At 38.2% G+C, this 18,282-nt stretch overlaps 1 protein-coding gene across 7 annotated transcripts in view; it reads right to left on the bottom strand.

Annotated features, from left to right (window-relative positions):
* The window catches only part of NLN (neurolysin), a 107,918-nt gene that overhangs the window by 23,059 nt on the left and 66,577 nt on the right, over nucleotides 1-18,282 (bottom strand). For all 7 annotated transcript variants that reach the window (NM_214359.2, XM_005672490.3, XM_005672488.3 and 4 more), the window contains 3 exon segments: nucleotides 4,006-4,207; nucleotides 13,882-14,248; nucleotides 16,605-16,740. In NM_214359.2, the coding sequence (NP_999524.1) occupies nucleotides 4,006-4,207; nucleotides 13,882-14,248; nucleotides 16,605-16,740 (705 nt within the window).

Raw genomic sequence — 18,282 nt, 5'->3', positions numbered from 1 at the left:
ACCAAGCAAGGGACTATACTAACACACTGCTCATCTGTATGACATATTTTGTGTTCATGAAGGCAGTTAGGCAAATGTTAAGTGAATACAGCCTACTGTTTCGAGAGAGACATCATTCATAACCAGTGTATATACTGATTAATATATATATTCATATGTATAATTCAGTCATATATATAATTATATATTCATATTTATAGTTCATTCATGTACATGTATATATATAGTTTGGTTGTGAGTCACAGAGCTCTTTAAAATGACATAGTGCCAAGAAAGTTACTTCCCAGTACTAAAATGGGTAATTCAAAGGATCAAAATTAATATGAGAAATAATGAGAATAACAGAGTTGTAGAGAACTATATTATTATTATTATTTATGGCCACGCCCTTGGAATATGGAAGTTCTCAGGCCAGGGATTTAACTGGCACCTCCGCAGTAACCCAAGCCACTGCAGTTGGATTCTTAGCCCACTGTGCCACAGAGAGAACTCCAGAGAATCCTATTATTAACACATGACAAGCATACAATATTAAAGTTATAAGAGGGCCATGTTTGAAAAAAACATTCATCAAAAGCACTGAAAATCCTATTTGAGGATCAGTATTCTAATAAATGTGATTAGGACATCAAATTACTTCCTTGTAAAATCATTTGCTGATAATCAACATCCAAATAAAGGCGAAACTTCTCTAACCCAGGAATTCTTAACCTGGAATTCCGTATGGCCTGGGCTTCAGTGAGTAGGTGAGCCCTTTTAAATTCCATGTAAAAAAAAATTTTTTTTAGGGCCACACCCATGGCATATGGAAGTTCCCAGGCTAGGGGTCAATTCATAGCTGCAGTTACTGGCCTACGCCACAGTCACAGCAATGCCAGATCCGAGCCGTGTCTGCAACCTACATCACAGCCCAAGGCAGCGCCAGGTCCTTAACCCACTGATCGAGGCCAGGGATCGATCCCACATCCTCATGGATACTAGTCAGGTTCGTTACTGCTGAGCCACAATGAGAACTTATAAAAAATTTTTGTCCTTGCTTTTTAGGGCTGCACCTGCAGCATATGGAAGTTCCCAAGGTAGGGGTCAAACTGAAGGTACAGCTGCTGGCCTACATGACAGCCACATCAATGCAGGATCCGAGCTTGCATCTGCGAGCTACACCACAGCTCACGGCAACACTGGATCCTTAACCCACTGCGTGAGTGAGGTCAGGGATTGAACCCGCATCCTTATGGATACTAGATGGATTTGTTTCCACTGCACCACAACGGGAACTCCTAAAATTTTGGGTGTGTAAATGTATGTGCATTTTTCTGGAAGAGGTAACCACAGTTTTAAATAAGATTTGCATAGAGTTCTTAGATCCAAAAAAGTTAAGATCCAGTATTCTAAAAGCAGGTTACTGGTTATCTATGTACAAATATATAACTAAATCTTGGATAATCTAAGTAATATCCTGTAAGTCTGAAATTAAGAAGTATTTGACTCTTCTAAATTATTCACAAAAATACTTTAGAAATATGGAACCTAGACTTGTCCTAATTAAAAGAAATGTCAGCCATAGAATGGACATTGATGGAAAATAAATATTTTAGGAACCCTACTGCAGTGAAAATAGACTTAAAATGTAGGTTATTCTGAAAGATTCATTTTTCATGGATTAAACAGGATAGAAATGGCTATATCAGTATATTAGGATTTATTTATCTAAAAAGATTCATATCCTATACCCCTTCTGTTTTTAAAAATAAACATGGGAGCACCAGGATGAAAAGACAAAATGTTGAAAGAACTAAATAGTTAAAAAAAAAGGGACAATAGTATTTTGGAAATGAGTGGTTATATTTCTGGTTACTACAATGATTAGGGGCTGCTCTAGGGGTGGGATGCTGGATGACCAGGACTGAGTTGCACATGTCTGGACTGCCAAAAATTGTTCCATACTCCACATATCACTCATATGTCCTGCTGGGCAGTCATATAAATGAAAAATCTATAATTAAATGAGCTTAGAAACTGACTCCATTGCATGTATTTTTTTACAAAGTATTTTTTGCACACTTTTCACAATTTTGCACAGTTTTCAAGACTTTAACTACTAGAACCAATTGTCCAAATCTTTTTGTTCCTTTTTATGGCTGCACTTGAAGCAAATGGAAGTTCCCAAGGCAGGGGCTGAATTGGAGCTACAGCTGCTGGCCTACACCACAACCACGGCAACACCAGATCCAAGGCCCATCTGTGACCTATGCTGCGGTTTGTGGTGATGCCAGATCCTTAACCCACTGAGTGAGGCTAGGGATCAAACTCACATCCTGACAGAGACTATGTTGGGTTCTTAACCCACTGAGCCACATAGCGTATCCCTATGATTACCTTTCCATTTGGGAGTTTCCTAAGAGGCATTTACCATTTTGGGAAATTATATCATCACTGGTGCTATGGTCTGAATATTTGCGTCCTGCCCCTAAATTCCAATGTGGAAACCTAACTCCTAATGCGATGGTAGGACGTAAGGCTGCTGGGAGGCGATCAGGTCATGAAGAAGTAGTCCTATGAATGGGATTAGGGCTGTAGAAAGGACACCCGAGACCTCCTTTCCACGATGTGAGCACACAGTCAGAAACGGCTGTCTCAGAACCAGAAAGCAGGTCCTCACCAGAAACTAAGTCTGCCAGCGCCTGGATCTTAGATTTCAGCTTCCAGAACTGTGAGAAATTTCTATTGTTTATAAACCATCCAATCTGTGGTATTCTGTTATAACAATCTGAACTAAGAGAACTATCAATACCATTCTTGGACCTGAGTTCACCAAACAAATCATTTATATATCGGTCTGCAGTTTTTGCTGCAGGATTCAGGGTTATTTACATATAACCTGAATACATCATTATGTCATGTCATACTCCACAGCCAAGCCCAGACATTACCATTAGAAAAACATTTTAAAAATGCTCTTTTATGTTTAGTGAGGATATTATATAGATTTTAGAAATTATCTGTATAGAAAAAGACTGTTAGAAAAAGAAAAAACTAGTAAAATCCAAATAAAGTGTGGAGTTTAGTTAGGAGTACTGTCCCAGTGTTTGCTTCTTAGTTTTCGCAAATGTATTATAATAATGTAAGATGTAAACAGTAGGGGAAACAAGGCAAGGGGTACACAGGCAATTTCTTTACCATCTTTGCAACTTTTCCGTAAATCTAAAACTTTCTAATAAAGAGGTTATTTTTTAAAAGTTTACCTTCAGAGATGCATGGAGATTTCAAATCTGGAAAACTGTCCCTTTTTGTGTAAATATCAGTTTTTTAGGTTTAATAACTGAACTAGATGTTTTCATATGTCAATGGTGGTTAAATATTAGCAAGTTCACGTGGTTCATCCCAGATCAGTTTGGGTCGAGTTTACTGGACTGTGTTACAAAGTTGAGACTAAATGCACCTTTCATTTTCAGAAATAAAAAAGAGAAAGAAGTTGAATTCCTTTGCACATGCTCCTCCCCTTCCTGGCAAATTCTCCCCATGGTTATATCATGTTATATCTGATTTTAATTTAAGGCTAGTGAAGGAAGGTGTTACTAAATATTTATTATTGAAAAAGGAGTACTGAGTTTGGATGGTTGAAAACCATTAAACTAAACAAAGCATTAATAAGCAGAAGAGACAGAATACTGCACAGTTTATCTTCAAAGCTTACACCCAATTCCTATGAAGGAAAGACTAAAAAGGAACAAACACTATTTGCAACCCTTCCTTTATGATAGTTTTCTTTCCTTTGTCATAAAGTGGTATCTTATGAAGCACTTCCATCAGTGGATCAATCTATGAGTGAAAATACATTGTGAAAGAGGATGCAAAAGAACAATTTTGTGTTTTTGCAGAGAGCCTATGAAGTTCTTGAATACGTTCAGCTTCTGAGAAAACACGTTAAGGGGAGAAACGCGACATTCGTGAAAACAAATATCTGGAAAAGCAATGAATAGGTTTAGCATAAAATAAATCACTCACCTGCGCACAAATCTGATGCATGACGTGACCAAATTCATGGAAGTAAGTCCTCACCTCATCGTGTCTCAGGAGAGAGGGACGACCTGCTCGTGGCTGTGAGAAGTTCACCACGAGGGCAGCCACAGACATCATGCGGCTCCCATCAGGCAGGAGGCAGCCAGGCTGGAGACCAAAGCAGGCTGCATGGTTGTATTTTCCTTCCCTAAGAACCAGAGCACAGTGGAGAAACATTCTTCTTTAGCAACAATACTGCCTGGCGTCTCTTAGTCATTAAATCAAATATTTTCTAACAGAAGTTTCTTTGAAACATTTAATTCACCTTTTATAGAGTCAGTCAATCTTTTGTTGAAATGGAAAAACAAAGAAAAACCCACTATCACTTGTTATGAGTTATGTTTCCAAGTTTTCTTTTGTTGAAAAATCTTTTTTTAAAAATTATTATTATTATTATTATTTTTAAGGGCCACACCCTTGGCATATGGAGGGTCTCAGGCTAGGGGTCCAACTGGAACTATAGCTGCCAGTCTACACCACAGTCACAGCCATGTGGGATCCAAGCTGTGTCTATGACCTACACCACAGCACACAGCAACGCTGGAGCCTTAACCCACTGAGTGAGGCCAGGGATCGAACCTGCATCCTCATCCATACTAGTCCATTTGTTTCCGTGGAGCCATGACGGGGACTTTGAAAAATCTTAATGTAAGAATTAAGACTATATGCCGCAAATGGAATACAGCTGACTGATTTATTTTAATGAGCTCCTGCTTTTCTTCTTCAAAGATAGAGTCATTAAATGCCACAAAGTGTTGAAGCAAAAGGGAGATAAAAGATAGTTTGACTAGGTAGTTTCTCTTTAAGATTAAACCTGATTAAAAAAAAAAAAACTGATAAAAACTAAAACTCAGACAATAAGGTAGTTCCTTTTATTCAAGGAAGGAAGAATCAGTACTCATAATTAAATGAGCTCCTTTTATAAACTAGACAGGCTTTTTTGGGAAACAGAGTTCTTTTAGTTAGCTTGGGAAAAGCATAAATTATACTATAAAGTTGTCTATTCTAGGAGAACATGATTATCAGTGATAGTCTCTCCAAAAGCTGTGGGGCCATTAGACTTTATTACAGGAGTAGATTTCCTCCTTTTTTTGGGGGGGCTTTGAAGACTAAAGCACACTTAGGAGTTCCTGTCGTGGCGCAGCAGAAACGAATCCGACTAGGAAACATGAGGTTACGGGTTCGATCCCTGGCCTTGCTCAGTGGGTTAAGGATCTGGCATTGCTGTGAGCTGTGGTGTAGGTCACAGACATGGCTTGGATCTGGCGTTGCTGTGGTTCTGGCGTAGGCTGGTGGCTACAGATCCGATTAGACCCCTAGCCTGGGAACCTCCATATGCTGCAAGTGCGGCCCTAAAAAAAGACAAAAAGAGAGGAAAAAAAAAAAAAAAAGACTAAAGCACATTCAAATTTGGTGTGGATTTTTTAGTTTGATGTTTTGATTTGATTTGTACATCTTTTTCTGAATTATTTCTTCTTGGTGACACATTACTCTCAGTTTTTTTGTTTTTTTTTGTTTTTTTCTCCTGCTGATGCTGTTCAGATTAAACAAAAACAAACTAGCCTTTTTACCACTTCCTATGAAAATGTAGAAAACTGAAATGGACATTGCTCCTATTCTTACAACAACTTGATGGACAAGCTGTAAATCACAACTTTTCTTGAACCCATCAGAATGTGAAGGTTGAAGGGCAACCAACCTATAATCTAAGATAGGCGCCTTCAGGAGAGAGAGAAAGGAAACAAGCATTTTTCTTACCTGGGGCAGACAGTGCAGACAACAGTAAGAGAATTTTAACACACTGCTAAAGACAGACGGTGGACCAGCCAAAAAAGGGAACCATTAGGAGTTGCTGGATAAGGAAAATTTTAAAAAATTTTTATTATAGTTGATTTACAATGTTCTGTCAGATAAGGGAAATTCTGCATGCATTTGCAGGGTTTTCTCCCTCAGACCTCACTGGGTACACACAAAAAAGACAGGGGCAAGATAAGAGCCTGAAAAAGAATCGGTGCCAACCCAGGCCTGCTGGAAGGAAGTATTGCCTAGATCTTTTTCACCTCTTTCCTAGAGAACATTGAGCCTTGAACTTCTAGTGATAGGGCAACAAAATCTGTTTCCCTAAGAGCATTGGTAAAAACCCACTGCCACTGGGGGACGGTAATAGGAAAAAACCTCTCTACTCCTGAAGGAAGGGCATGAAAACATCCTTGGCCTAGACCCACAGCTGAGGGTGGGGCAGTATCACTGGATAGGCCCATTCCTAAGACCCAGGGACTCAGAGCCTACTTAAGGCTGACCCTTAATCAGAACAAGAGAAAAGTCTCTCCCCTATCCAGGCTAACAGGCATCTAGTAACAAATAATAGCAATCTACTGCTCTGAGAGCAACAAGAGCATGAAGAGACCAGCTCTAAGGCATAGTGCAAATGGAAGACCTAAAATTGAGAGTATAACAGACACTGAGGAAAACTCTAGCAAAAGCCCTGATCCTAAACATATACAGGGATCTGAGGCTTTGGGTCCACTGAAGTTAAACAAAACAACAAATCGCAAACTCAGCTCAACTACTAGAGTCAAACACTCATATTAAAGGCCTAGCAGAAGTAAATATGTACCGGCTATTGGGTACAAAAAATATTTACCTTAATCTTTCTATAAATACGTAAGATGTTTGACCTAAAAAATTTTTTTTACACCATATGAAGATGTAAGAAAAAAAAGAACAGTACATCAAGAAGCAAAGAGAGCAAAAAAATTGACTCAGATATGACAAAGATATTGGAGCAATCAGAGTGTTGAACATAACTAAAACTGTTAAATGTTAAAGATTCTGGAGGAAAAAGTAGACATTATGTACAGTCAGGTGGAAAATTTTGGCAGAGTTGGAAACTTTGAGATAAAATGAAAATGCTAGAAATAAAAAGCACAGTAATGGAGATGAAGAATGCCTTTGATAGTCTCATTAGATACTTGCCCTAGCCAAGGAAAGAATCATTGCACCAAAAGATAGGCCAATTGAAGCCACCCTAAAATACAAAGATGTTTAAAAGCATCCCCCTGCCCCAAGAACAGAGAATCAAGAGCCACAGGACAATACAAAATGATTTACTATATATATAACTGGAATTTCAGAATAGAGAACACAATAGAAGAAATATTTGAATCACTGAGAATCTTCCAAATTTAATGACACTAAACCCCAAATCCAACTATTTCAGAGAACATCAAGGAAGCCAAATACAAAACAAACAACCAACCAGAAAAAAAGGAAGGTAAAAAATTTAATCCCATATGACTAAGTGTATAGAACTGCTGAAAAATAAGAACAAAGAGAAAATCCTGAAGGCAGTAAGAGGAAAAGCACACATTATATATACAAGGACAAAGATAAGAATCACAGCCAATCTCTTGTCAGAAACTATGAAAGTGAGAAGACAACGGAATGCCATCTTTAAAGTGCTGATAGAAAATTCCTGTAAACCCAGAATCCTATGAATAGTAGAAGTATATTTTACAAAAAAAAGAAAAATAAAGACTTTCTCAAACAATAACTGGTATTATACATTACCAACAAACTAGAACGACAAGAAATTTTAAACAAGTTGTCCAGGCAGAAAGGATATATAATACCACTCTAAATTTGTGTCAACAAAACAGTTAGTGCTAAAAATATAATAAATTAAGATAGATTACAACTTATTTATTTTGAATTGCTCTGAATAACAGCTATTTAAATCAATGATATTAACAATGTGGAAGTTGCCACTGTGTATCAGTGGTAATGAGCATGACTAGCATTCATGAGGATGCAGGTTCGATCCCTGGCTTTGCTTCAGTAGGTTAAGAATCTGGTGTTGCCATGAGCTATGGTGTAGGTCCCAGATGTGGCTCAGGTCCTATGTTCCTCAGCTGTGGCGTAAGTCGGCAGCTATAGCTCTGATTAAACCTCCAGCCAGGGAACTTCCACATGCCACATGTGTGGCTCTAAAAAGCCAAAAAAATAAGTAAATAAATAAAATACAAATAACATTAACAATGCATTGGGTGTCACAGCATATGTGAAAGTAGTATGTAGGCCAACAACAGCACAAATGATAAGAAATATAAGTTTGAAGGTAGACATGATTAAAGACGTACACTTTAAAACCTTAGGCAACCAATAAAAAAATTAAAAGGAAATATAAATAATAAGCCAAGAGTAGACAAAAATATATCATTAAAAATCCTATCGGCCCATAAGAAGTCAGAAAAGGAGGGAAAAGCATAGATGGGAAAAATAGTAAGATGGTAGATTGTAATACAATCATGTTAATACTTAATATTAAGTGTAAATGTTCTAAGCACACTGATTAAAATGGGTTATTACAATGGATAAAAAAAGAAAGCACCAACCACAGTGTCTATAAGAAACCCACTATAAATAAAAAGTGAAAGATAGGTAAAAAGTTAAAAGATGGAAAAAGATACACTATGTAAGTGCTAATCATGGCTACAGTAATAGCAGACAAATAGAATAAGGCAAATTATTGAGAAAATAAGGAACATCATATAATGATAAAGGGGCCACTTCTCTAAGTAGATATAACCATTCTAAATATATATATATATATATAAAAGCAGAGCTTCAAAACACACAAAGCAAAAGCTAATAGAAGTGAAAGGAGAAATAGACAAATTATTTAGAGACTTCATTCCTCTCTCAGTAATTGACTGAATAGGCCAAGAGAAAATCAATTTGGATGCAGAAAATCTGAACAACACTACCAATCATCTTCACATAATTGACACTTACAGTACTCAAATGCACATGGGACACTCACCACAACTAATGATATGTTGGCCATAAAATATATCATACCATTTTAAAAGAATTTAAATACTATAAAGTATATTCTCCAACAATAACACAACCAGACGGGAAATAACAGAAGGCTACCTAGAAAATAGCCAAATAGTTGGAAATTAAAAATATATTTCTATAGTTAACTGTTCTTTGACAAAAGGACAAAGGCTATACAACAGAGCACAGACAGTTTTCAACAAATGGTGCTGGAACAGCTGGACACCACATGCAAAAAAATGAGTCTAGACACAGGCCTTACATGCTTCATAAAAACTCACTCTAAAATGGATCACAGACCTAAATATAAAATGCAAAACCACAAAATGCCCAGTATATAACACAGGAGGAAATCCAGATGACCCTGGGTTTGACAATGACTTTTTAGAAGCAACACCAAAGGCACAATCCAAGAAAGAAAAAAAAATCAATAAGCTAGATTTCATTAAAATGAAAATTTTATGCTCTGAGAAAGACACTGTCAAGAAAATGAGAAGACCAGCCACAGGCTGAGAGGAAATATTTGCAAAAGAAACATCTGATAAAAGACTGTTATCCAAAATATATGAAGAATTCTTAACACTCACCCATTAAAAAAACAATATCAAAGGAGATACAGAATGGTAATTAAGTATATGAAAAGTTGTTTCACCTCATATATCATCAGGGAAATGCAAATTAAAATGAGATATAGGAGTTCCCATTGTGGTGCAGTGGAAACAAATCCGACTAGGAGCCATGAGGTTGTGGGTTCAATCCCTGGTCTCGTTCAATGGGTTAAGGATTGGGCGTTGCCGTGAGCTGTGGTGTAGGTCACAGACTCGGCTTGGATGTGCCGTTGCTGTGGCTGTGGTGTAGGACAGCAGTGTAGCATAGGCCGGCAGGTGTAGCTCCGATTCAACCCCTAGCCTGGGAACCTCCATATGCTGCAGGTGCGGCCCTAAAAAGACAAACACAAAACAAACAAACAAACAAAAAAAACGAGATATCACTATACACCTACTAGAATGACCAAAATCCAGAACACTGACAACACCAAATGTTGACAAGTATGTGGAGCAATAGATACTCTCATTCATCGCTGGTTGGAATGCAAAATGGGACATCCACTCTGGAAGTTTTGTGGCTTATAGGTAGTTCCCATTGCGGCACAGTGGAAATAAATCCAACAAGTAAACATGAGGATGCAGGATCAATCCCTGGCCTCACTCAGTGGGTCGGGCATCCAGTGTTGCCGTGAGCTGTAGTGTAGGTTGCAGATGTGGCTCGGATCCCACGTTGCTGTGGCTTTGGCTTAGGCTGGCAGCTGTAGCTCAGATGCAGCCTGTAGCTTGGGAACTTCCAAATGCTGCAGGTGCGGCCCTAAAAAGCAAACGAAACAAGACACTAAAAACATACTCTTACACAACCTAGTGATTGCACTCACTGGTACCTATCCAAAGGGCCTGAAACCTTATGGTTACACAAAAACCTGCACATGGATGTTCATAACACCATTATTCATAACTGCCGAAACTTGGAAGCAAACAGGATGCCCTTTAGTAGATGAATGGATAAATAAACTGTGGTACATCTAGGCAATGTAATATTAGTCAGTGCTAAAAAGAAAAGATGAGCAATCAAGCTATGAAAAGACATGGAGGAGTCTTAAATGCATAATGCTAAATCAAAGAAGCCAATCTGAAAAGGCTACACAGTGTATGATTCCAACCATTCGACATTTCAGAAAAGGCAAAACTATGGAGAAACTAGTAAGATCAGTGGTTGCCAGGGGTTGGGGTGGTGAGGGAAAGGATGAAGAGGCAGAACATAGAGGATTTTTAGGGCACTGTATTATACTATAATGGTAGACACATGTTACATATGTTTTTCCAAATTCACAATAAGTATAACATCAAGAGTGAACCCAAAGGTAATTTGAGTAATAATGATGTGTCGATGTAGGTTAATCAATTGTTAACAAACATATCACTCTGGCGGGGAATGTTAATCACAGGGGAAACTATGCATGTATGAGGGCAGAGAGGATATGGGAAATCTCTGTACTTCATGCTCATTTTGCTATGAACCTAAAACTGCTCTAAAAGATAAAGTCTATTTAAAATAAATAAAAGTTAAGTAAAAAGTAAAAGTAAAAATAAAGAAACAACATCAGGAATTCCCGCTGTGATTCAGTGGGTTAAGAACCTGACTAGTATCCATGAGGATGTGGGTTTAATACCTGGCCTCCTTTAGTGGGTTAAGGATCCCACATTGCTGCAAGCTGCAGCACAGGTTGCAAATGGAGCTCAGATCTGGCATTGCTGTGGCTGTGGCATAGGCTGGCAGCTGCAGCTTTGATCTGATGCCTGGCCTGGGAACTTCCATATGCCACAGGGGCGGCCTTTTAAAAAGAAGAAGAAGAAGAAGAAGAAGACGAAGAAACAACAACCAAGAACTGCCCAGGCTGTGCTAGGAGTGAGCAGGGACATGGGAAAGGAAGGCTGACATGAGAAGGGACAGGGAGACAAACTGTGGATATGTACACCAGAAACTGTGCACTGACTTTGGTAACATTTTCAGCCAGCCCAGCCTCTGGATGTTCAATCAGTGCTTCTGAAGTGACTTCATGTAGTTAGACTGAGTTGCATAAACAGGTAAACAGAAAAGTAATCTGGGAAGGGTTTATCCTGCTATATTTTATACTTCTTAGTCTATTATGAAATGCCTAAGACTTTCTACCAACTTAAAAATCAGTGCCATTAAGGGATATTTATCTCTCCTTTTTGAATCAAACTTCATTTATTTCATTTTAAAGGTTTTCTTATCCTGTAATTACGTCTTTTTATATTTTGTTTATAACATGATGGTGATTTTGAAAGATATTCTTGGAGTTCCCATCATGGCTCGGTGGTTAATGAACCAGACTAGCATCCATGAGGACTTGGGTTTGATCCCTGGTCTCGCTCAGTGGGTTAAGAATCTGGTGTTGCCGTAAGCTGTGGTGTAGGTTGAAGATGTGGCTCAGATCCCGTGTTGCTGGGGCTGTGGCTGGCAACTACAGCTCTGATTGGACGCCTAGCCTGGGAAACTCTGTATGCTGAGGGTGCAGCCCTAAAGAGACAAAAAGACAAAAAAAAAAAAAAAAAAAAAAAAAAGATGTTCTCACCTGGCAATCTTATGTTGGAATTATGAGAGTGTTTCTCTGCTTTTTTTTTTTTTTTTTTCTGTTGAGAATCTCAGCATTTGGTGAATAAAAATTGGAAAATGATTAAAAAAAGAAACTGATTTTTCCAAAACCTAATACAAATGTCCTTCTTTGTCAGGGAGACAGAGAGGACAACTTAATTTATCTCACTTTTTTTGAAGCAAACATGTCAGGTGACAGAAAGTGAATATTAATGAGGTTACTACCCTCACAAAATAGCATTCTCTGGTCCCCATACTTGAGGGCTGGTAGCAATGGCCAGATATTTGAGTGTGAAAGACGCTAGTTCTATCTGGCAGAGAAAGGATTGGGTAGCATAGATTGCTATCTTTGACCATGGAAAGATAATCTGGGGACAGCTATAGGAGACTCCAATGTTGAAGGATTTCCCCTGAAAGAATACTTGGCCTAAAAGTGTATCTCAACACTTTTCAATTAAAAATAGACTTATCTATACGTGACATGGGTTTATTTTTAGATCATATCAGAAGTGAAAGTAAGGGAATTCCTGTTGTGTCTCAGTGATAATGAACCCAACCAGTTTCCATGAGGATGCGGTTCATCCCTGGCCCTGCTCAGTGGGTTAAGGATCTGGCATTGCCCGAGAAGTGCAGTGTAGGTCACAGAGGCAGCACAGATCGTGCATTGCTGTGGCTGTGGTGTAGGCTGGCAGCTGCAGCTCCAATTTGACTCCTAGCTCAGGAATGAGAACGTCTATATGTTGCAGGTGTGGCCCTAAAAAGCAAAAAAAAAAAAAAAAAAAGAGAGAGAGAGAGAGAGAGAAAGAAAAGCTCCAGAATTTTAAGAAAATACTTAAAAACAAAAAAAGAAGTGAAAGTAAGTCTATAATGCATTGAGATATGGCACTGCTGCCTCCAGTCTGGTTGATAATAGTTATCTAGCCTCCTTCCCAAAGTCACCACCAATCAGTAGATAATGAACTTTATGTGCTGCAGATTTAGGGAGATGCTATAATTTCCTCTGGCCTATTTAGTAAAATGGATTATTGATTGTAACAAGCTGGCTTTGTTTTAGAAAGCAGCCTACAGAGAAAGTAATCCAAATCCTTTCATGTCTGTTGAAACTGCAGAGTCCATAGATACTACATGCTACCAGCAGTAATAATAGTATTTTAAATTCTTACCACTGATGGAATGCCCAGGCTGGTGATTAGCATATATAGGCTAACGCACAAAACAGGAAAGGAAATATCAGTCCCTTATTATAAAGGTGGAAATAGAGACTCATAAAGGTTATGTCATTCAGGCATGGTAACTCAAGTTTGGCCGACTGCCAAGATTTTTGTTATTCCTTTATACTGTGCTGCCTTGCAGCCAGACTAAAGGGAGTGGTCACAGATTTGAGTACTGGCAGACAGGTCATTTGAATAATAAATATTCTGAGGTCATTTTAAATTAAATGCAGTACACAAATTAGATGACGAAGATGATGATGATGACAGCAGCTCACATTTACTAAGCACCTGCTGTGTGCTGGGCGGTCTTCTAAACGCTTTGCATGTAATTAACCATTTTAGTCCTCACAATAACCTTACGAAGGAGGTATGACTGATATTTCCATTTTACAGGACCTTAATATAGGTAAGGAAACTGAGGTAAAGAGAAATTAAGTAACTTCCCTAGGAAGTGATGAAGTCAGACATAATGGCTTTAGAGCCCACATTTTAAATCCCTTTACTAGGAAACACATATGAGAATTATGAATGACAAGAGTCTCAAATGGGGTAGGAGGTGAATCCCCAAGGTCCCTTCCAACAATGTGATCCTCAGTACCTTGGATAGAGGTCCAAGTAGAACTGTCCTAATACTTCTCCTGTGGCTTTATCCTTCACCGTGTACAGGGTAACACTTTTATTCCAAACATGAGCATCTGTCACTTGCTCAAAGGAGAGTCCCAACAACTCCTGATAGATGTTCAGCAAGCCTTCAGTGACCACTTCAATTGGGAAGTATTCCTTGAGGATCTCTTGGTCCACAGAGTACTTGAGTTCTTCTGTCTGAGTCATATAGTAATGTAGATCCCAGGCATTGATTTTGCCATCATATTCAAAACCTTTCTCTTCACATTCCTTTTTCTTCAAATTCAAAATGAACTCTCGTTCTGCCTCACCCAAGGGTTTTAATTTCTGGCTTAAATCATCTGTAATGGAAGAGAAAAAAGTCAGCAGTCTCTTGGGACCAAGCATATGTGCACATACCACCAGTATTTTAGCCTGGTCCTTCCTCCTTTGTCAAGCCCCATACGAATAAATCAGGAGAAAAGAAGGAAGGGAGGAGGGCAGGAGGGAGAGAGAGAGGGAAGCACGCCTTATTATGTCAGCACTGCTGTTCTCTTCAGGCTAATTTATTCCATGGCTCCTCACTCTCCTTTTTTTCTGTACCACCCAAACCAGCCCACAACTTCCATCCAGCATCAACAAAGCTGAAGTTCATCTCAGATAAATCTGACTCAAGAATGTTATAATTCAGGGGATGAAGCGATAGTGAAACTAAACTCAGGTACATGATTATTCTTCGGTGAGGTCAGGCGCCTCTGAGAGGTAGTGATTCAGATCTGTGGTCAGAGAGACTAAGAACTGCTCCATGCCTGTGACAGCCCTGGCTTTAGTTTGTCATGACCACATTTTCACAGAGAAGGTCTATTTGTACACAGCAGTTCTACTTTTAGGGTGGATACTGCAATTTAATACTCTGGTAAGTTTCTGACTATGTCACTGTATATGGTTGAAGGAACATGCTTTGATTATGTATCCCTTTACCATAATTTGTTATTCTCCATAATTAGATAAAACATGTGGGCTTTCTAAGGGACAAGGCAGTTTGGGAAGCAATCCCACAGTATGAGGTGAAGGCAGCAGCCTAGGGAGTTCCATGAAACAAAAAGAAGACACTCATGGAAGATACAGAGAGAGAAAATTCTGATTAGGTCTGTGAAAAATATGTGAATACAGATGGGAATGAATATGCCAATTTTACATCAGAGGGACAACTACTTTTAAAAATTAAGTTAATGGGGTATTATTAAGGAAAATGTCAGTATATGCAGTCACCACGAAAGGAAACATTCTCACCAAACCTGTTAACCCCCTGAGCTATTCTCTTGTATGAAATACATCAGAATATACGGCAATTACTGGCTCACATCTCAGTTGCTTCTACTCTGTGGAAAATTCATTGAGGAAAGAATCTTACCTTCTTTCTTTCTCTAGTCTAACCATGCACCATACTGCCTAGTACAGGTTAGTTATTTCATAAATGTCTCATGAATGGATAAATGAATCATATGATAACAAATAGCTATTATTTATGGAGCACTTAGTACATGTCATATACAATGTTAGCATATACATTAATAATTCAAGGTATAGCCAATGAGAACACCGTGGATCAAATTTCAGGCTAAATATTGATTTTTAACAATTATTAATAATCTTCAACTTAAGCTAATAAAATTACACACTAGTTGTTCAAGGTGAATAGTCTGAAAGGCGTCAATGAGTATGTAAAAAAAAAAATCATACTGTGGTAAACTTTGATTAAGGAAGATTAAAACAAACAAAAATTAGTGTCTTCACAATGGCTATGTTAATTATTTCCACTAAAATGAAAGAGAAAGCCAGAGTGACTATTGGAATAGTGACATCTGAGATATGCTAAGGGTGACAGAGTGAGTACCAATGACTAAATGTCATGGACATAAGAACCATGGTTTTAAAAAGATTAATGAGAAAGTGATTTTAAATGAATGTGGTTATAGTGACTAGCTAACAGTTTTGATGCATATTATTTTAGATTACTTTTATATAATATAAAATATTCTGGAATATAAAACATTTTTTTGTTTTTATATGCTCTATTTTCATTTATGTCCTATATGTCAGCTTATTTCATACGAATTAATAAGCAATCATAATCTAACAAACACCTAGTGACAGTGAACAAAGCCAACGAGTTAATACTCTCTATAGGTCCCTAGATGTCTTGTTAGGAATTAATATAAAAATTCCCAGCAAGGAGTTCCCATCGTGGCTCAGCGGTTAACGAATCCGACTAGGAACCATGAAGTTGCGGGTTTGATCCCTGGCCTTGTTCAGTGGGTTAAGGATCCGGCGTTGCCGTGAGCTGTGGTGTAGGTTGCAGACGCGGCTCGGATCCTGTGTTGCTGTGGCTCTGGCGTAGGCCAGTGGCTACAGCTCCGATTCGACTCCTAGCCTGGGAATTTCCACATGCCATGGGAGTGGCCCAAGAAATGGCAAAAAGACAAAAAAAAAAAAAAAATTCCAGCAAGATGCAGATAGACTATTTTAATAACCCTTAGGACCAAGCACAATAACTAACACATAGTAGGTGACTAACACATTTCTCTTGAATGAAAAACAGAATGTTTTCAAGGACATATTAAATTCTGAGGCCCTCTGGCACGTTGGTACCATGAAAACAGTCACAGAAAAAAAAGAAATGGAAATGTACAAGGGACTAAGAAAGAAGGGACTAACCTAGAAAGGCTGTCACATGGTGTGTACTCTTCGCAGTGTTCATCTCAAGGACAAAGTCAGCATGTGTGCTGTAGCCCAGTAGTTTGGCTACTTTGGCCCGCAGTGGGAGTAGCTCCTGCAGGATTATGGTGTTTTCCTAGAAATAAACAACAACAACAAAAATCACAACAAAGGTTAATAATTAACTGGATTCAAAGCACCAAACAGAAGAGTTACAGTATTTTAAGGTTGGTACAACTGTCAAATATTTTTAGACCATCTCAACTTCTAACAAGTTATTCTATTTCAGTGTTTCAGACATTTTTTTTGGATTCATGATCGATTTTTTTTCTGAAATAACTGACTTTTTAAACTTCAGGAGGTAGCTATGAGGGTTCTAAAAAATTTCAGATACTGTTAACTTAGGGTAAAAATATATTCTCTTTTTTTTTGTCTTTTTAAGGCCACAGCTGTGATATATAGAAGTTCTCAGGCTAGGGATAGAATCGGAGCTGCAGCTGCTGGCCTACACCACAGCCACAGCCACAGCAATCCCAGATTCAAGCCGTGTCTGTGACCTACACCACAGCTCATGGCAATGCCAGTTCCTTAACCCACTGAGCGGGACTAGGGATCGAATCCATATCCTCACGGATACTAGTCAGGTTCGTTACCGCTGAGCCACAATAGGAACTCCTAAAAATATATTCTTAAGGACTTTAGATTCCTTAAATGTGATTCCATATTAATCTCCTTGACAGACTACATCAAATATTGGTATTTACATTTTTATTTTATTGTGGTAAGATATATATAATATAAAATTTACCACTTTAACTTCACACTCCTAAGTATGGCTATTTAGGAAAACAAGGAAAATAGTAAGTGCTGGTGAGGATGTGGAAAATGTGGAAGATTTGTACATTGCTGATGAGAATGTAAAATGGTGTAGCTGTTGCAGAAAACAGTATGATGATTTCTCAGAAAATTAAATCCAGTATTACCATATGATCCAGCAATTATATTTCTGGACATGTATCCCAAAGAAGTGGAAGCACAGACTCAAACAGATATTTGTATACTCATGTTCACTGCAGCACTGTTCATAACAGCTGAATGGTACAAGCAACCCAAACATCCATCAATGGATGAACAGATAAAGAAAATTTGGTATTTACATACAATGGGATATTAGTCAGCCTTAAAAGGGAAAGAAACTTTGACATATCCTAAATCATAGATAACTTAGAAGACATTATGCTAAGTGAAATGTGTCAGTCACAAAAGGATAATTATTGTCTGATTCCACTTATAGGAGGTTCCTAAAGTATTCAGATGTATGGAGACAGAGTAGAATGGTGTGTGTCAGGGGCTGGGGGGTGGGGGAAGTGGGGAGTTAGTTTTTATTGGGTGCAGCATTTCAGTTGGGAAAGAGAAAAAGCTCTGGAGAGGCAAGGTGGCGATGGGTGCACAACAACTAAATATACCCTCATGCCATGGAACTCTAGACTTAAAAATGTTTTAGGGATTTTTCTCAAATTATTACAAACATATGTATATATATTATTTCTATTAAAATGCAAATAATGATATTGCTTTATTGTTTTCTTAATAATAAAGGAAAAATAATCTCCTAGAAAAAATAGAGAAAAACTGCTATTAAATCATCAAATTATTTATAGACATGCTTCTAACGAAG

The sequence above is a fragment of the Sus scrofa genome, chromosome 16 (genome assembly GCF_000003025.6).
Source record: "Sus scrofa isolate TJ Tabasco breed Duroc chromosome 16, Sscrofa11.1, whole genome shotgun sequence".
Taxonomy (NCBI): Eukaryota; Metazoa; Chordata; class Mammalia; order Artiodactyla; family Suidae; genus Sus; species Sus scrofa.
Note: the sequence above shows the minus strand (reverse complement) of the source record. Positions and strands in the feature narration are given on the sequence as shown.